Raw genomic sequence first — 19,947 nt, 5'->3', positions numbered from 1 at the left:
TCTAAAATTGAAGGACTTTTTTTTTTAATTATCAAGATTTATGTATCCAAACTGCATCATCCTGCAAAAATTACATCACCCTCTTCTTCAGTCCCCTGACTGCACTACGTTACTTACCAAAATTTATCAAAAAATTATTTACCAAAAATTGCTGAGGTGAGTAGCTCGAAAAAGGAGGCCTCCAACACCGCAGCTGGGGAGAGATCAGCGTTCAGGAGCCTCAACTCCGAAAGGCGAGAGCCACCGAGGGAGCCTCAAGTCCTCGACGGGACCTGCCCAGGCGCCGGCAGCTCAGCTGAGGCGAGCAGGGACTCCCAGCGGGCGGAGCCAGGAGGGGCGGCACCAGCCCTGAGTGGGAAAAAACCTGCCCCAGGGAGCGCGAGCGAGCGGCCAGGGCAGGCAAACAGGTCGAGGCAGTTTGCGCGGCAGTTCGAGCGGGGATGGTGAGCACTCGCCGTGTGAGCAGGGCCCGGTCTGGGAGCTCTGCTCTGGCTGCCCCGGCGGTGGCCAGCGTAGGCACCCAGACAGAGCCGATGGGAGGGGAGGCTGCAGTGCAGAGCTCGGAGTGCAGAGAGGGCCTGCACTGGTCTGGTGAGGGGAGGGTGCGCAATGGGCAGCGCTGCACCCAATGCTCCCTGGTGGAGTTCCTCCTGCAGCAGAGGCTGAGCTGCGGGATGCTGTTAATAGGCTGCGAGATGTCAGGGAAGCTGAGAGGAAGCAGGAATGATTGCTCCTGTCCCAAACTGGGCGGGGGCCTCGAGCTTCCCCTGTAGCTCATGAAGGAAAGAAGGCGGTCGTTAACCCAGGAAGCTGGGAATTAGTGACAAAAAAAAAAAAAAAAAAAAAAAATTCCCCAAAAAAGGAGGAAAAGGACAATTAAAAGCAAGGGGCTTCCCCCTAAATCTGTTGTCCCCACGCAGAACCGCTTTGCTGTCCTGCGGGGGGCTAATGAGGAAGCGCACTTGAGCCAGAAACAGCCGGTTGATGCTCTGGTAAAGAAGATCTCTGCTGGTGCTGCTAGGAAAAAACAGCGGGTCATAGTAGCAGGGGACTCTACACTGAAAGGGACAGAAGCACTCATCTGCCGGCCAGACCCCGTCTCAAGGGAGGTGTGCTGCCTACCAGGGGCATGGATCAGGGATGTTGCAGAGAGGCTGCCTGCTCTAGTAAATCCCACTGACTATTACCCACTTCTAGCGATCCATGTGGGTGCTACGGATATAGATAGTAGTAGCCTGGGGAACATTAGGAAGGACTACAGAGCCCTGGGGGAGGTGGTTAGGGGCTCTGGAGCTCAGATTGTCTTTTCGTCAATTCTCCAGGATACAGGGGAGGACCTAAAAAAAGCTAGGAGGATTGGCCTGGTTAATATATGGTTAAATGGGTGGTGTCATAGTCAGGGGTTTTGGTGTCTTCAACACGGGACCCAAGTTTGTGGGCCAGGTCTAGTGGGAGCTGGTGGAGCTGGTCTGATAAAGAAGGGAAAGAGCAGTTTTGGTAGGAGGCTTGCCAGACTGGTCAAGGAGGCTTTAAACTAGATGGGGGGGGGGGGGCATCATTCCATCCCAACACACTCAAGTCAGTTGCCAGCACCTATAATAAATGCTCGGAGCAATGTAGAGATATTCCAGCCGCTCCAGCCAATGAGCTGGCTTCATTTGGAACTCAGCTCAGATGCCTCTAGACAAACGCCTGTAACATGGGGACCAAACAAGAGGAATTAGAGATGTGTGCACGTCTACAGGGGTATGATAAAATAGGCATCGCAGAAACATGGTGGGATGGCTCCTATGACTGGAGTTTTGGAATGAAAGGTTACAGGCTTTTTAGGAAAGACAGGCCTGGCAGGAGGGGAGGGGGAGATGTCCTTTATGTTAGGGATAGGCTGGAGAGTATGGAACTTTGTCTAGGGACAGGTGAGTGGTTAACAGAGAGTCTGTGGGTCAGGGTTAAAGGGAAAACAGCTATGGGAGACATTACTGTGGGAATCTGTTACAAACGGCCTGATCAAGGAGAACCTGCATTTCATAGACAGATGAAGCATTCCATAGACACACAGGAAAAGCCTCATGCTCACAGGCCCTTGTTCTCATGGGTGACTTCAACCACCCTGACATCTGTTGGAAGGATGGTACCGCCCAGCACAAGCAATCCAGAAGGTTCCTCGATTGTGTAGAAGACAACTTCCTTCTGCAAGTAATAGAGGAGCTGACAAGGAGAGATGCCATGCTTGACCTCGTGCTCACCAACAGGGAAGGGCTGGTTGGAAATGTGATGCTCCAGGGCAGCCTTGGATGCAGCAATCACAAGATGGTCGAATTTGAGATCCTCAGGACAGTGAGAAGAGTGTGCAGCAAGCTCACTGCCCTGGACTTCAAAAGAGCAGACTCTGGCCTCTTCAGGAACCTGCTTAGTAAGGTTCCATGGGATATAGCCCTAGAAGGCAGGGGGGCCCAAGACTCTTGGTTGATATTCAAGGATCACCTGCTACAAGCTCAGGAGTGTTGCATCCCAACTAGAAGGAAGTGCAGCAGGAGGGCCAGGAGACCTCCTTGGATGGACAAGGAGCTGCTGAGGAAAATACAAACGAAAAAAGAGGCTTATAAAAAGTGGAAGCAAGGACAGGTGGCCTGGGAAGAGTACAGGGATGTTGTCCAGGAAGCTAGGGACCAGGTTAGGAAAGCTAAGGCCCAGTTAGAATTAAACTTGGCTAGGGATGTTAAGGATAACAGGAAGGGATTCTACAGGTATGTAGCAAATAACAAACAGACTAGGGACAACATAGGCCCGCTCAGGAAGCACTCGGGAAAACTAGCTACACAGGATTTGGAGAAGGCTGAGGTTCTGAATGACTTCTTTGCCTTGGTCTTCACTGGCAAAGGCTCTGACCGCACCACCCAAGTCTTGGAATGTAGATGCAGGGACTGTGAGAATGAAGACCTTGGGCCCACTGCAGGAGAGGATCTGGTTTGAGACCATCTTAAAAACCTGAACGTACACAAATCCATGGGACCTGATGAAATCCATCCGCAGGTTCTGAAGGAGCTGGCAAATGAAGGTGCTAAGCCACTGGCCATCATATTTGAGAAATCATGGCAGTCAGGTGAAGTTCCTGACAACTGGAAAAAGGGAAATATAACCCCAAATTTCAAGAAGGGGAAAATGGATGACCCAGAGAATTACAGACCAGTCAGTCTCACCTCTGTGCCTGGCAAAATCTTGGCAGGCATGCTAAAGCATATGAAAAACAACAAGGTGGTTGGTGACAGCCAGCATGGCTTCACTAAGGGGAAATCCTGCCTGACCAATCTGGTGGCCTTCCATGATGGGGCTACAGAACTGATGGACAGGGGTAGAGCAGTTGATGTCATCTACCTGGACTTGTGTAAAGCGTTCGACACTGTCCCACACGACATCCTCGTCTCTAAATTGGAGAGACATAAATTTGATGGATGGACCACTCGGTGGATAAAGAACTGGCTGGATGGCCTCACACAAAGAGTTGTCAATGGCTCAATGTCCAGCTGGAGACCAGTAACGAGTGGTGTCCCTCAGGGATCCGTGTTGGAACCGGTCTTGTTCAACATCTTTGCTGGTGACATGGACAGTGGGATTGAGTGCGCCCTCAGCAAGTTTGCCCATGACACCAAGCTGTGTGGTTCGGTTGATGGAGGGAAGGAATGCCATCCAGAGGGACCCTGACACGCTTGTGAGGTGGGCTGATGCCAACCTCATGAAGTTTAACCATGCTAAGTGCAAGGTCCTACACCTGGGTCGGAGCAATCCCAGGCACAGCTACAGGTTGGGCAGAGAAGAGATTCAGAGCAGCCCTGTGGAGAAGGACTTGGGGGTGCCGGTCGATGAGAAAATGAACATGAGTTGGCAATGTGCGCTCACAGCCCAGAAAGCCAACCGTATCCTGGGCTGCCTCAGAAGCAGCGTGACCAGCAGGTTGAAGTGATCCTGCCCCTGTACTCTGCTCCTGTGAGACCTCACTTGGAATATTGTGTACAGTTCTGGTGTCCTCAACATAAAAAGGACATGAACTGTTGGAACAAGTCCAGAGAAGGGCTGCAAGGATGATCAGGGGGCTGGAGCATCTCCTGTATGAAGAGAGGCTGAGAAAGTTGGGGTTGTTGAGCCTGGAGAAGAGAAGGCTGTGTGGAGACCTCATAGCAGCCTTCCAGTATCTGAAGGGGGCTATAGGGATGCTGGGGAGGGACTCTTCATTAGAGACTGTAGTGATAGGACAAGGGGTAACGGGTTAAACAGGGGAAGTTTAGACTGGGTATACGGAAGAAATTATTTCCTGTTAGGGTGGTGAGGCAGTGGAATGGGTTGCCCAGGGATGTTGTGAATGCTCCATCCCTGGCAGTGTTCAAGACCAGGCTGGACGAAGCCTTGGGTGAGATGGTTCAGTGTGAGGTGTCCTGCCCGTAGCAGAGGGTTGAAACTAGATGATCTTAACATCCTTTCAACCCCTAACTATTCTATGATTCTAAACTATGATTTTTATACTATGGCAGAAGAATATACAAAGCTAGAGCTAATTTTCTTGCTCAGAATTGTATTTAGTTTATTTTATTGCAGGGAACAGATATTAAGCCGGCTCAGTGTCAGTAACACCTCTCAGGCTGCTGCTTGTTAACTGAACTGCTACCCACCAGGCTGTGAACCTAGTGGTTTAGAAAATTACCAGCTTCCTTGACACCTTCGGATGTATCCTATCTGCTCTTGTGGACTTTGTGTGTCCAGTTTACCCAGTCAGTCCCTGTTCCTCTTATATAATGAGTACTATACACCCTTCCCCACTGAAGTGTAGAGGTTGCTAACCATTTCTCCTTGGATTATCGGGCTTCATTGTGCTCCCTGTCCCTGTCTTCAAGCTCAGGGGGCTGATTACCTATCTTACTATTAAAGAGGCAAAGAAGGCATTAATTACCTCAGCATTTTCCTCATCCTTTGTCAGTATGTTCCTCATTTCCCCACCCAATAAAGGATAGAGATTCTCCTTAGCCCTCCATTTGTTACTCATGTATTTATAGAAACACTTTTAATTGTTTTTTATGGCAGTACCAGATTAAATTCTAGTTGGGCTTTAGCCCTTTTAATTTTCTTCAGTCATAATCTCATGACAACTTTCTAGTCCTCCTGAGTATATTACCCTCTCATTAATGGTATGCTTCCTAGGTATACTTTCCCCCATAACAAGTTTCTGCCTACTGGAATGTGACAACACAGACATTTCATCCATTTTGCTTTTTCATATTCATGAACCTCCAGCTGCAGGGCTCCTCTGCCTAGTTCAAAGTTTTTTCTGCTGGTGTAGCATCTCAGCTGTATCAGTAGTCATATTATTAGTATGTTTTAATGGTTAAGGGATGTTCAGAAATTCATATTAAGAAGACAGAGGCTCTGGTGTTTTGTTTTGACCAATGCCCAGTCTCTTGACACATCACAATGGCAGTCAGGTACCTTCCATTAGGAAGGCTGTAGCAAACAAAGCCATACTTCTTAGTAAGGTGTAGCAACCAAAAGGGCACAAAAACCTGTTTAATAAAATGTTTCTATTCTGAGGGTCTCAAAAATTCACCAATAGAAAGGAACTACAGACAAAACAAGTAGAGGCAGGGGGATGTGCATTCAACCCCACAACTTTTAAAATCCCAAGCGACACAATGCAAACTGCCACAGGAGCCAGGACTGCTGTGACAGTACAGTTTTATGCTGCTGTCCTGCCTGCAGCAATTTCTGACAGTTGCTTGAGAGATACAGACAGGTCAGATCCTGTGCCTGTCACTCACGAAGTGAAACGTGGCTCCACCCAGTGGCTCCCAGCAGACATGGGCTCCCATCTGCTCTGGCCTGTCTGCCCTACTACGTGGTGGTGGCCTGGCCGTTTCTCTTCCACTTCTCATCGCTTTCTCCCAGCTGCATTATGTTCCCAGGTACTCCCCAGAGAACAACCTCCTTCTCTGCAGCCTCCTTCTCCTTTCCCTCTCCAGAAACCCTCTTGTTAGTTGGAGAAATACCAAAGGGAAAAACACGAAAAGCCATTAAGTAGTAGTGCTTAACAGAATAAAACTACCAATAAATGACAGTGTTTAGGGAGTAACTTTTGCATAAGCAAACAGCATTGTTTACTGCAGGTACTTAAAATATTCTCACCCTCTTATTCCTTTACTCATAGGATTTTCCTATGCATTAGAGATTAGCATATGAGAGCAAAGAAAGGGCTATTGTTGCAATGAGCCTCCTTAGCTCAGTTCCTAATAAGAGCAAGTAAATACTCACATGCACACATTAGGGCTCTTATGGGAGAAGGGTAGCTTCCTGATGGTACTATTCAAAACACAAAATTTAGAGTTATCACTTGCCTCTGAAATAACGGTGAATACCATCAATCCAAGAATCCAAAAGCTACTAGTACATAAGTACTTAAACCAAACCTAAATGCAAAACTAAGTAAAAAATGTTACAATAATACAGTTTAGTTTTGTTACACTATGAGCTTTCAGCAGTCAATCTTTGTATCACCTCACTCAAATCTTGTGACTAAAAGAAGACACATCATGCTCGCAATTCAACTTAACTGACAATGACATACCACCTTATTTACAGGAAAAGCAGAAAGTCCTGAATGCCTACATGCTGGTTAATCCCATTTTACAAATCTGTACTGTAGAACAGTAATAACAGCAGTAAAGCAGATTAAAAAGCATCTGAACAATTCTCAAAATAAAGTAAGTTGAGGGAAATGACTGATGATTTGAATGGCTGGATTTAGAGTGTCATAAGGCATATTTACTCAGAAGTATATATGAAGTCACTGCAAAGAAAATGTACAGACAGCCAAAGCTTAGTAAGAGTGGCAAATGAAAGTAGCAAAAAGTCAAATATGCATGTATGCTAGTAAAAAGGTACACCTCGAAGGTAACAAAAAGACAAATAAAAGCTAGCAAAAGTCTTATTTTATTCTTTCCTGTTTTAAAAATGCACACATAGTTCCTAAATTTGGGACTGAACAGAATGAAAAGGCATTTTCATAAGCAGAATATACAATTACAGATATGAAAAATAATGCCCTTGATATGGATGCTAAATTGAAATCAGTATCTTTTAGAGAACATAAAGCATTTAAAAAAGGAATACATAAGTCTGCCCAGTTTTAAGAAAAACTTAAAATACAATCTGAACTTCAATGTTTCATGAACTATATTTGTAAATACACCTGTTTTATTAATGCCAAATACTGGCTTCATCTTTTGATAGAACAGATCTTGAAAGATAAGTCACAAAAACTGTCAGTGAAGGAATGTCAACGTCATGATCAGAAAAATGAGTTTAACTTCCAGATGGGAAAAAAGTATTCTGAAAGAAAGTAAGAATTGCACAAAGCTACTGGAAAAGTTAATATTACTTAGATCCTGAAAGCACTGTATGTTATTGTACATATTATGTGTGCCTGCATTGCCTGTGAATGCTGTGCTTTTGTCCAGTGTAAGTCTAGGATATTGAAAAAAAAAAAAGCAAACAAAAACAAACAAAAAAAAAATTAAAAAAAAAAAAAAAAAAGAAAAGGAGGGAAAAACCCACCTCAAGTAAGAAACCAAGCAAGAAAACAAGTAGTGAATTGCTCTGGCTCATGACATTACCTTTCAAGATTGAATGATCTAGTGAATAGATTTTAGATTCAAAGCTATTATGCAACCACATAAAATTTCATATCCTGAGATACCAATATGGTCAGTTGAAATTACTGGGATTTTTTGGCATTAAAACCTATTCACCTATTCAGGAGTGCCTTTTTTCAAACATTTCAGCTTCATAAGCTCTCACTAGAGGTACATTTTTGCTAGTTTAATAGGAATACTTTAGTGCAGGAATATTTATTTATTACTTTTTCACTGGGTATTTTGAAGAATACTTCTCTTGCCACTTCAATTTACAAAATCAACAATAAAGCAAATACAGCTATTCTTCCTACCTAAAATTCAACCTACCCCCTTCCACTTTCTGATAGGTCTTTCAAAAACAGTTTGAATAAACATAAGGCTTTAACAGGTGCAGGAACATTCAACACTGCTTTTACAGGACCAAAGGACTGTCAAAGAAGAAAATCTCAGGAGTTAAGTAATCTTGAATACAAAAGATAGTCTAGAGACACTTTTACATATACAGTGTTATTTCATTTTTCAAAAGTATAAAGAGAATGTCAGTTTAAAGCAATTCAGCTAAATAAAACCTAGAACTTATCTGACAATTGAAAGAAAAAGAGATATAGATTAAAATAATCTTGAGCTATGCCAATAAGAAAAATCTCTAAACACTAATAAACCCTCCCCCCCCCAAAAAAAGTTTATACCATAACAGCATAACAACCTAAGTTTAAATGTTTTTTTCTCCTCTATCTTTAAAATTTTGACAGAGAATGTAATAATTCAGAATCATTCTTAAAAGCCACTATGGAAACAAGTAATTTCTACTTGTATAAAACACTATGTCCATGCCAAATTAACATGAAGGAAGTGCTTTCACAAAAACAAAGTTTCCTTATCCAGTGAAAGAAAGGAGTAGTTCTTAGACTGACACAAAAAAAAAAAATCCTACTCAGCTTGTCAGTGACACGTACTTGCAGTGCTGGACTGACAGCGTATATTTATTTATGTCGATCATCTGAAGAAAGTACATTTCACTAAATGTGTTTCAAAGTTAGCAATTTAAAATATGTAATTTGAGTTTGGGTGACTTATCATACCTTTGAGATACAAAGCCATGGATAAACCAAATGAACTCCAATTTCAGTTAACCAAGGTTTTAACTCCTTGAAAACATACACTATCATAATTTTGCCTTGGCTCAAACGGCAAACCTAGGGTCAAAATTTAATTTGATTTACCCCTCATATTTCAAAGTGTGTGGTGAGTTCACAACAGAGGCTGGTTTCATTTTGGATTCTAGTGACAAGTTTTTGTAACTCTAGACAAAAAATAAACTGGAATTGAAAATGCAAAACTAACCAGTATTAACTTAATGCATGTCATACTTGAACTCTTACACTGTATCTGATCGTCAGGTTATGTTTAAAACACAGAGTTCCATCAAAACATATAAAACAGCAATAGAGCACAAACAGGATCCCAGAGTGCTACACTAACAGAAGCACTAATTTCCAGACCCTGTTTTTCACACTATATACTTGATGACAGCACAAGTAAAAATGTCTCGAAAAGCTAGCACTTCAATCAATGGAGTATGAAAATATCTAGGCAGAACTAATTTGTCTGTTCTCATAAAATCAGGTTATGCTGTGACAACATTGAAGGACTGTTTTTTTATGGATTTCTCTCCTATATGCTATATTCCAACCCAGCCATAACCCCTTCACATTCCCTTACAATCACTCACATGGAGACCTGAAATCACTCTTCACATATTCCATTCTCCCACATCTGCCTGTACAGACCTTTTCTTTGTCCCCTCTTGCTAAAAGCAGCTTATGCTCCAGCCACTGCTCCATGACTTGTACACTCACAAGCCTGCTGGAAAAGTCACACAGACTGCTAGGCTCAACCAATGCTCCTCCAAGAGACAGGACATGCATTGTTTTTTTTATCTCCTCTACCCAGCTTTCAGTTTTCAAAAGACTCTCCTGAAACTTTTAGCAGTGCTCAGGCAGATAGAAATATGCCTCATTACCTTAAACCAGGCTAAAAAGAAAATTTGTTTCTAGATGTCTTTGATGAAAACTGTATTAGAAAGAACCATATTGAAAATATTAAACTTGCAAACCACGTGAAAGGTAGATATGTTTTTTAATGCTGAAACATAAACTTTGTTCAAAGAATGGCTTAATGTCATCAACTGCTTTAATAATATATTGGGATTAGCTTGTACTTTTATGGTTGAAACCTGTAGGAATTTTTTGGTGAACACAGTAGTATTGCTGCCTTCTATATTTATTCAACACTGCAGTGCTGTGATCCTTTGACAGGAACACTGAGAAATATAATGCAGACATTTTAATTTTTTTTTTTTTATGAGCTATGTATTATTTTACACCTTCCTTCAAGTTCTTGCTCCAGGCACAACTATACAAGAGTTGACAGTCTCAAGAAAAAGCACAAGATCTCAGCAAAAGAAATGTAACATTTGAAAGGCATAGACCCAAGTGGAAGGAAAAAGGCTTGTGCATAAACAATGTTTATGCTTTTCACAATGCTTAGCACAAGGATAATTTTAGGGGGGTCACTCCTGATAATTGCAGCTTGGTGCCAGAAACGGGAAAAAATACCTATTAACCTTAAAATTGAATATATCCTATATTTTAATGCTTTAAGCATCACAACACCCATTATGCTTCAGCCCTTTTCTCCTTTGCCTGACCCTCAGCTACATTTATATTATCCTAAATATAGTGCATTGACAGTAGTACAAACATCTACTTACAGGAATCATCCAGTTGGCCAGGTCACCATACTTAGACACTTGCATAGCTCCAAGCATTGTCAAATCAACATGGCCTCTGGCAACAGAAAGTGTGTAATTAGCATTATCATGTTCAAGTAACAGCCCACAGACCATAACAAGCTTTTGTTCTCGTTATTATTACATCAGTACAAAAAAGGTGGCATACCACAGAGGTAGCAACCATTCTTTCACACACACAGCTGGACTTTTTTTCCCCTGCAGATGTATCACTGATGCAAATTTTTCTACTGAGCATCAAATATGTTACTACTTTTTGTCTGGGTTTAGCTACTGCATGCAGAGTCAATCAGTTCTGAACTCATACTTTTAAGTGCACTCATTCACATATTTACATGCGCTCATTATCTTTTCAGAGCCATTAGGATTTAGTGTTTGTTTGCATTCAACCTCCTTCTCCCCAAAACAAACAAAAAACAGGTGCAGATAGTGAATTTCCATTAGGGAGGTGAAATGATGATCACAGTTGCAAGCTGAGCAAAGAGAATATACAGAGTGCAAGTACAGATTAGGTACTTGGAAATGATGAAAAAAATAGTTGTTAAAACATAGTTACAAACGTGTTTATATATGGCCAGGTGGTGGTAGACATGAACATCACTATAGTATCTATTAGTTACAGTGGTTTTCTATTTCCAATAGTGTGACCTAATCCTCTGTAAACCCTCACTGCTTAAATCCACGTTTATTTTACAGGTTGTTAAACGCTAACTGCATTTCAAAGAATTACTAATGAGTTCAGTCACTGACTCAGTTTATTCTTTTCATGTTTCAAAAGATCAGGGTTTGTGTTGTTACGTACCCTCTTATCATTGCAAATGATTCATCACTAGAGAAATAGGAAGAACCTGGAAGAACAGTGACTGTCTCCTTACCTGTAAAAGAAATAAGCTATAGTATGTACGTGTTCTGTCTCTTTTACAAATGAAGTCACAGCTATTGACCAAGATAAGTTCTTTAATCAAATTCCTTTGGATTCTGCAGAACTATGGACCTGATTACACTTACTATGTCACATGTAAACCTAATCATAATGAATTGTAGCAGTTTGTTACAGTTTTTAATGATAGGACTGTCCACTCTTTGACTACCAACAGTTTCAGGCAAGACACCCCTGACACCAGAGGCTAAGAAATCTCTGTGCATTTCAGCTTTCTGCTCTGCCTACAGAAAAAGTGAGAGGTAACTCTTTTGAAACAGAAAGAGCATCATCAGGAGAGAGGGAAGTTGCAAGGAAGAGTGAGCAGATCGCTTTGAACAGTCTAGAGTGATAACAACATACAGTAGAGAAAAATAAATTACAGATCTAGTCTACTCTTGCTTTGCTAGAGTGCACCAGAGAATGCGCTTCTGTGTTCTGGACTGTTCTTTCCACAGTGCTTGGATCAAGCAATGAAGCACACATGGAAGTGCCTTATTTTGACTCTGTCCAGGGCCCTTTCTTTCCTGCCAGCACAGAAACAGTCTAAGCAACAACCATGCATACAGAGTGCCTCTGGAAAAGCATATGAAACACAGCTGAAGGCAAAATTATAAACCAAGCCTTTATCACCAGATGATTTTATGAAGAAAAAGGGAAAGAGGAACGAGACATCTTTACAGTTTCCAGAAAACAGGGGAAAAGACAATGGGATTAATTAAGAGGATGGGAAAAAGGAAGAAAAAAGTGCAGGAAATTAAAATGGAGACCAAGTTACTTGCTTCAATTTACTGAGCTCACTCGATGTATATTATAGGCCAAGATATTGCATGAGAATGTAATTTTGACACAAGTGCACAGAATTAAGGTTATACAGCAGTCCTGTAGTCAGACCTCAAGAGTTCATCATGTTAATATCCAGACCTTCTAAAACTGCCTCAGTTGCCTTTCCCTACCAGGTACCCACCCAAAGCAGTGGGAGAGACAGCATAGCCTGCAAACAGCTAGATGGAGTGAGAACCCTGGGATAAAGTGACAAGCTAAGAAAATGCTAAGTTGAAAGAGACACAGGCTGAGGATCCAGCAGCACCACATTACTCTGTAAGACAGAACTCTGCTTTGGGGAAAAAGAACCCATACATTTTTCAGAGAAATACAACTGCATTTGCAGACAATATCTGGCAAAAGCCCAAACCAGGAGTGTATTTCTAAAATGTAGACTTTGGGGGCCGATACAGGACCATTCCAGTAGATGAATACAAACAGAATTAAATCCTAGTGTTTTGTCATATAGTTTCTGTTTTCTTCATGTATTTATATATTTAGCTGGAAAGTATCCAGAATGGTCTTAATTCAACTAAAGTGTCTGAGAGGTTTAGCAGCTACTGAATGCTTCAGCAATGATAATGATAATTTTGGTGGTAGAGCTGAGGTTTGCCTATCCTGTGTCTTGTCTACTGCAGCTGCAGAGGAAGATGTAAAGGTGCTTAACAAAGAATTAACAATACTAGAATAATCTTATTTCCAATGTTGCATTCTGACCTCCTAAATTACCTTCATCCCTGCAAGATTACCTCTTCAAAAATATTTATCACCCATAAACAACAATTCAAGATCATCTTGACATCCATATAAGAGCACAGTGATTCTTCAGAGTATTTATCAAGTTCTTGGATATTTTTCCCATCATTAATTTGTTAATGTGTTCATTTCTAATGCACCCATATTAGAACTTAAGTTCTAATGTGCATGCATATAATGTCACCTCTTATAGTAACCATTTTTTTATTCTGAATTTTTCCTTCCAGTGATACCTTTAATTTTAAAAGCAAACTACCAAAACACAACATTTTCAGTTCAAGTGTTAACATAGCTCTCATATCCCTAAGACATTTTTCTTTGTGCGGTTTATCATCAGCAGTTACCTAGCTACTATTGAAATGCTGGACTCAAGTCCTTAATAATTTCTTATTTCAAATCAATTTTTTATTTAAAACATAATACTGAAAGAAGGGCAATAACATAGCAGAATGATAATATTATCAATTAGTTAAGACAGGTAGCAAATGTTTCAAGACAGTGAACAACTGATAGACTTCATCCTAATATTAAACAAAAAGCAGATAACTAAAAAATATAAAATGCACAGGTTTTCTATATGAAAAGAACAGCTCTAATATGTCAGCTATGGGTCTATAACCTATACCATTAACATTAATGAGAATTTATACCGTGCCAAGGCCTACTTTTGTTTGTTACAATACTATATGTAGGTGCAATTTTACATGGAAACAGAACAGATGCAGGCACAACTTTCCATAAAGAAAACAGATATCAGAAAGACACATTAAACCATAAAAAGCTTACATTTTTACATTGTATGGCTACTTCTGAGGTGTCATGCCCCAAACCAGTTTGGCGAGAACAGTATGTGAGGACTGGCATTTCCCCCTTAAAATGGCAAAACCAACCATCTGCAGCAGAGTCCTCCAGTGGCCAGGTGCTGTTTTGGGAGGCTCTTTCCCCCAGCCCTGGCTACTGTTCTCTCTCTAAATGCAAATGAGTTGTATTCCTGCAACTTACTAGCCTGGAATAAAGCAGACCAGGAAACATAGGATGTTTTACAGCATGTCCCAAACACAAACCATTTTCTAGAAGACACAAGGTGAAAAGTAGCAGGAAAACAAATCCACATTCACATCTAGGCTTAAAACAATCTCACTTCTGAAAAGGAAGAGTTAACCCTTTACTGCCTGGCCTCAAGGACAACTTCCTTTAGTACCAACTAGAATGCATCAAAGCATAAGCTCTTTAACTAGAATATTAAACATCTCCATTGATCAAAACCAACCTTCAGTTAAAAGAAGACAAATACATTAATATTCATAATATTCAGTATATGAACCCAAGAGTCTGGGTTCATATACTGAATCAAAATTATATTTTTAGATTAACATTCATTAACAATTTTCCATGAAATAAATTTATTTGAATATTTTACCTGCATTAATCAGGTCTGGATCTACTTCATTTTCAAGCGGATAAGGACCCTGAAAACAACATACATATATGTCTGCTTTATATTAAAATACATTTGAGAGAGAATTCACAACTTCTTTTATTTCTAATGCTTGTTACTGAAAACAGTTCATCACAGACCTGCATTTTTTTAATCTTCAGCAGAACAAAGTCCCTGACAAGAGAAGCCACAATTTACATCAACTATCGTATGAGAACTGATGAACATATTGTTAGAGTTGTTACATAACCAGAAAGCCTGGGGTTTGGTTGTTTGGTTGGGTTTGGGTTTAACCAAAGTGACAGACATTTTTCAGAAAAAGGTAGATAGGTGAAACTTCATAAAACCAAACAACAGTGAAAATAATGTTTACCTTAAGATTTATTTAAAATTATGTTTAATGAGGCTTACAAGGCTTGGTCTTGAAAACTACTGAAGTTTCTGACTCCTTCTAGCAAAACATGTACTTAAAAACATATTTGGCAAAGCAGTACTACAATCCTGAAATAAAGATTTCTAATGAGAGTTTTATGATCATGAAATATGGCATATATTTGAATATGACTTTTAGTAAAATTCTGATCAAGCTGGGGGTGTGTGGGGAATGAAACTCAGCCCCTGCAAGGTAAGTACACTGCAGTAAGGGACCAAGATATATTCTTACCAAGCCTAGGACTCCATTTTCACTCTGTAAGTGAACAGTTATGTCTGGACTGATGAAGTTACTGGCCAACAGTGGGATTCCAATACCCAGATTAGCTGAAGAGAATAGGTTAAGGCACAAACAGGAACATACTGCAAACTAGTAAATTAAAAAAAAAAAAAAAAAATCATTCTACTATGACTAGAACTGTTCTCTTCAGAAACACTTTCAGTTTTAGTTAGATGCCCCATATTTGTGATGAATTATTTTGCCATTTGGATTGTTTAACTGCATTCTGTCAATGCTTTACATGCTATAAAAAACCACAGTGCAAGTAACCTTCATTTTCAATGTACGTAACTTTTTTGAGAAATTCTTCAAAACATTCAACTGCTAACAAACTTTCCAGATATGCTTGGATAAAAACTCCATGTACCCTATTCCCCAACATCCTATATATTTCAACAAGGTATTAATAAAATGACAGAAGCCCAGCTCTGTGAAAGACAATGAGCATGGTAATTAACCCATCTTAAACAAACTAGCTGTAGTATTATTCTAATGAGTCATCAGTTTAACCTATAGCACAGATGAAGGATACCATACATGCCATCCTCAAACTCTAAAGCAGCCCGTCTGATGATTCTCTCCCTCACATTGTCTCCTTGTTTTTGTTTGGCCTTTGAGTCTTCAGGCTTTCGAATTGATAAGCGCTGGAAGAAATGAAGTAATCATAAGTAAAGATTAGAATCCAAATTCTTGCTTTTCACAGCACAAAAGCCCGATGTGTGGTTGCTCAGAGGTACTTAGTGTAAGGATAAAATTATTTATGCATCTTCTACAAAAAAACCAACCTTTTATTCTATCAGTTTATCTAAGCCAATGAAGTCATCAAATATCCCCAGTGATGGCCTTAGAGCAAAATGTTATTTCTTTGACTGTATTGCTATGGCTGAGGTAATACACAGACAACTGGTTAAGAAGGCACCAAGCATTAGTGCAAATATTAGCAAGTCTGAGATTCATTACCCAAGAGATACTTAAATAGATTTGTTAAATGTCAGCCTAAAATACAAATACTGCTCTCTTTCTTCATTTAATTCAGTGGTGCTAGTCTAGATTTATATGCATGAGACAGACAAATGCCAGTCATCCAAAGATACTGGGAGCTAAACAACCAAATTTTCAAACATAAGTCTGTATAATCTTGCAAAATATGCCCGAAGTTTTTTCCTGATATTTTCTGCCCTTAAGTTAATGCTTTCTAAATCACACATTGGTGAAAATGCCATGATATTCCAGAAGTTTGCAAGACTTTTTTTGAAAATTATTGTTTACATTGATTATGTTCTTTGCACATCTCTCCCATGTATATAAAACTGCTCTGAGTAGCACCATGTCCTGCACCCCCATTATTTTTCACACGCCTTCCTACTTCAGGCCATAATGAACACATCATGCAAAATTATACTCTGTTACTTTTCATCACCACAAAAAAAAAAATTTTGCAGTCTCTTTTTTCTCCATGTTGGAAGTCACTTTCCTCTCAGGCAGCCAGAAACAGTCAGTATAAATCCTCTTGAATTCCCCAGAGGCTTTCTTTTTCTGCCTTGGCTATTTCCCTACAATTGCTTCACTTGCAAGTTACAGAAAAAGAACAATCACAGAGGGTTTCTCTGCAGCAAAGAGAAGGTTGGACAGAGAGTATGACTTGCACTAGTGGGACCACGTCTAGGCCAAATTAAGAAGGAAATGCTATTTAAATCCAGCAAGAATTACAACAGACTAGATTCTTCTTATTCTCTTTATTTCTCATCTCTCCTCTTACCACTAACATACTCAGCACTTTCATATGTACAGCTACTTCCTTATACCTAATCTTTTATGGAAGAGTAAATAAATCTACCGTTTCCTTCCTATGCTTCTATTAATGAAAGGCACCACTGCCAGAATTACAAAATTACACAACCAAAAATAATCTCTGTTCCTTTGCTGAGCCATTTATAGTAGTTCTCCTCCCACACCCCTTCATTTTTTCCTGAAGTATATAGGAAACAAGGCAGTTGACTATGTAGGTGTATTTACTTATATAGGCAACCCAAAGAAAATCAGGTGTTTGTACAAAGGTCTTCTCTGGACAGAGAGTCACCTTTTCATCCACTGCCAAACTGCAGTGAAAACAGCAATATAATTAATGCAGAATGGATTTTGCTTGTAAAAGGCGAAAGCTTTTATGTGAGATATTGCATCCTCAATAATACAGGCCATTAACGTAAGTACAACAAAACATGCACAAAGAAAAAAAAAGAGAAAGGAAGAAAATATATTTGACACATTTGTTTCCAGTTAAATACTCAACAACATGCAATATGTTTTTGCAGAATGAACAGATGGAACGAAGAAAAAAAATGCTTTTTAACCTAACATTCATGAAAGAGTTTAATCAGAGAAAAGGCCTTATATGACTTGCTAGGACTTTATGACTTGATTTTAATATTAAAAGTTTAATTATTACTATTCTTTTCTGCACTGTTTTTTGAGATGCTTCTTTTTCCTTACGTCATATATCTCCCCCTCCACCAGCTCTTCTTATGACATTTTGAATAATTCCCACCTCCAGAGTATGGAGACATAGGAGAAATAAGAATTTTCAATTACACTTTAAAAGCACTGTCAAATCACCAAAATTAATAATATAGGGACATAGCCTGAGTGGGCAAAGCCACAGAAACAAAGAACAATTATGTAATCCTCATTTTTCAGTGACAGAATATTATTGCTGTGATGTTGCTATTGACATCTTATGCAGACCAGAAATGCCACTGATTAATGAAAAAGAAAGGGGCCTTTGCAATGTAATATAATTCAATACACAGCAAAAAAAAAGGGGCTGATGCTGGCCCTACATGTTCATATCAAAAGCTCTACAGCAGAAAACATCTGATCAAAGACAGCTCATAAGTCTATGTGCTCCCCTTGTTGTGTCTGCAGTAGGTGAAGTGAGAGAAGGAAGGAGAAAGAGGTAGCATTTTCCATCAAAACTGCCGCTGCGTTAGAGCCCCCAGGACTACAGGCTGTTGCTCTTAAATTATTCAGGGAATGAACCAGAGAGGCTGAGGTATAGGAAACAATGCTTGATTCTCAGGCCCACACCTAACTACTAACTACGTAAGTACCTACCCAAGCTTCTAGCAAAACTCAACAAGCGTTTCTAACACTGTGTTCTCAGTGCTAAGACTTGGTGTCTAGAGTAAAACCCTATATATTCTAAAATACCCACCAAGCTGAAATATATTGTGACCAAACACTCAGCTACTTACTTCAATTCTCTTCTCAAACTTCTCTCCTTGTATCAGACGATCAACATAGATTTTGGGAACATGAATGTCTTCTGGGGCAAATGCTCCTATATCAACAATTTCTTCTACCTGTAGAGAGAAATGGAAAAGTGAAAACATTTAGAAAAGCTTATTCAACAAGACATTAGCCATGCGGTTTCAAATATTAAATATACAGTGGATCAAATAAAGAAAACTAAGGAATAGGACAAAATAGATACACCATTTAAAATAGGCTGGCTTGGATGTTTAGATTTCCTCTTCTTTCAAAGGACATTTCTACACACAAATTGAAGGTTTACATTTTAACAGCACAATTTGTATGACCACCTTGAAAAAACATACAATATACAGTTACATCAGAATTGGTTTTACCGACAAATAATTTCCGTCTAAATAGAGAGAAGCAATACACTGGTAACAAAACGTCAGAGTATAAAACAGAACTGGGAATATTAAGGATACAAACAGAGAAGCTGGCTTGGAATTTCTCCATGGTGTACTTGAAAATAAAATTGAAAATATTTGAACTGTAATAATTGACTGTAAGAGAGATGCAAAAATCTAGAAGTCTCTACCTTTAGTGAAACAGAGATTCAGCACAAAATGTCACCATTCCACACAGAGTATATTTGAAATTTCACCTATTTGGAGCACCACAGACAACAGGATTTTCCTTCCTTCTATACCTGAATTCAGGGTGGTCTATGCGGAGACCCTGCTCTGGTCAGACGCCTGCAGCAGAGACCCTCAGCTGTGTCTGGTGCTTTCTCTACAAGCCTTATGTGCAGAGAGCTCACAACTCTCTGACACAAAACAGACACTGTGTTAGGGCTGCACCTGCATCTGTATAACATTAAAGCTACAGGTCAAAGATAATGTCTGAAACAATCTAATAACAAATAAATTAAGTTTCTAAACTGCTTTATCACAAAGAACTAGTTAAGCTTTCAGGAATGTCTGAAGTCTAATCCAAAAAACAAGACTCATGACATATCTGTAAGGGTACATCATTTAGCAGCCATCACCAATGAAGCAACATTAAAGAGCTTAAAATTCAGTTTGACATCCTACTGTTACTGCACAATGTGATCAATAATAAAATCTATACTATATCTCATAAGCAATTACCTTCCCACCGTCCCTTGCAGTGTGACAGTAAACAAACAAATCCACGCTAAAAAGGCAGAGGGAGAGAAAAAAATAAACTAAAGATGAGGAGGATCAGGTTCAGATGATACTTAAAAGAAGCCCTGGGGTAAACAGATGGGATGAGGCAAGTTGTGAAATTTGCAACGCAAAGGCTGTAAGGAAGATGCAATAACAGTAACACCAAAATCTGTCCATGGAGAGCAGACACTTCCAAAAAGTCCTTATCCACAAGATAAAGAGGGACAATCAGAACGAGTATTTTAAGAAGTCAGACTATTGTTTTCATGAAAAATGATGCAATTGCATCCATCCCGTCTCGCTTAAGATTTGCTATTTTATACATGAAACTTAAAATTAAGATGGAGACCAAGTCAAACACAGGGTAAAA

At 39.8% G+C, this 19,947-nt stretch overlaps 1 protein-coding gene across 1 annotated transcript in view; it reads right to left on the bottom strand.

The window, feature by feature from the left end:
* Positions 1-19,947, bottom strand: part of OXCT1 (3-oxoacid CoA-transferase 1) — an 88,405-nt gene that overhangs the window by 21,092 nt on the left and 47,366 nt on the right. Inside the window, exons 8-13 of the mRNA XM_061469484.1 lie at positions 18,390-18,497; positions 15,671-15,782; positions 15,091-15,185; positions 14,409-14,457; positions 11,291-11,363; positions 10,450-10,525 (exon numbers count right to left, since the gene is read on the bottom strand). Of these exons, the coding sequence (XP_061325468.1) occupies positions 10,450-10,525; positions 11,291-11,363; positions 14,409-14,457; positions 15,091-15,185; positions 15,671-15,782; positions 18,390-18,497 (513 nt within the window). The remainder of the gene's footprint in view (positions 1-10,449; positions 10,526-11,290; positions 11,364-14,408; positions 14,458-15,090; positions 15,186-15,670; positions 15,783-18,389; positions 18,498-19,947) is intronic.

The sequence above is a fragment of the Pezoporus flaviventris genome, unplaced genomic scaffold (genome assembly GCF_033815535.1).
Source record: "Pezoporus flaviventris isolate CSIRO_AGI_PZ_B2104156 unplaced genomic scaffold, CSIRO_AGI_Pfla_v1 ptg000057l, whole genome shotgun sequence".
NCBI classification, from domain to species: domain Eukaryota; kingdom Metazoa; phylum Chordata; class Aves; order Psittaciformes; family Psittacidae; genus Pezoporus; species Pezoporus flaviventris.
Note: the sequence above shows the minus strand (reverse complement) of the source record. Positions and strands in the feature narration are given on the sequence as shown.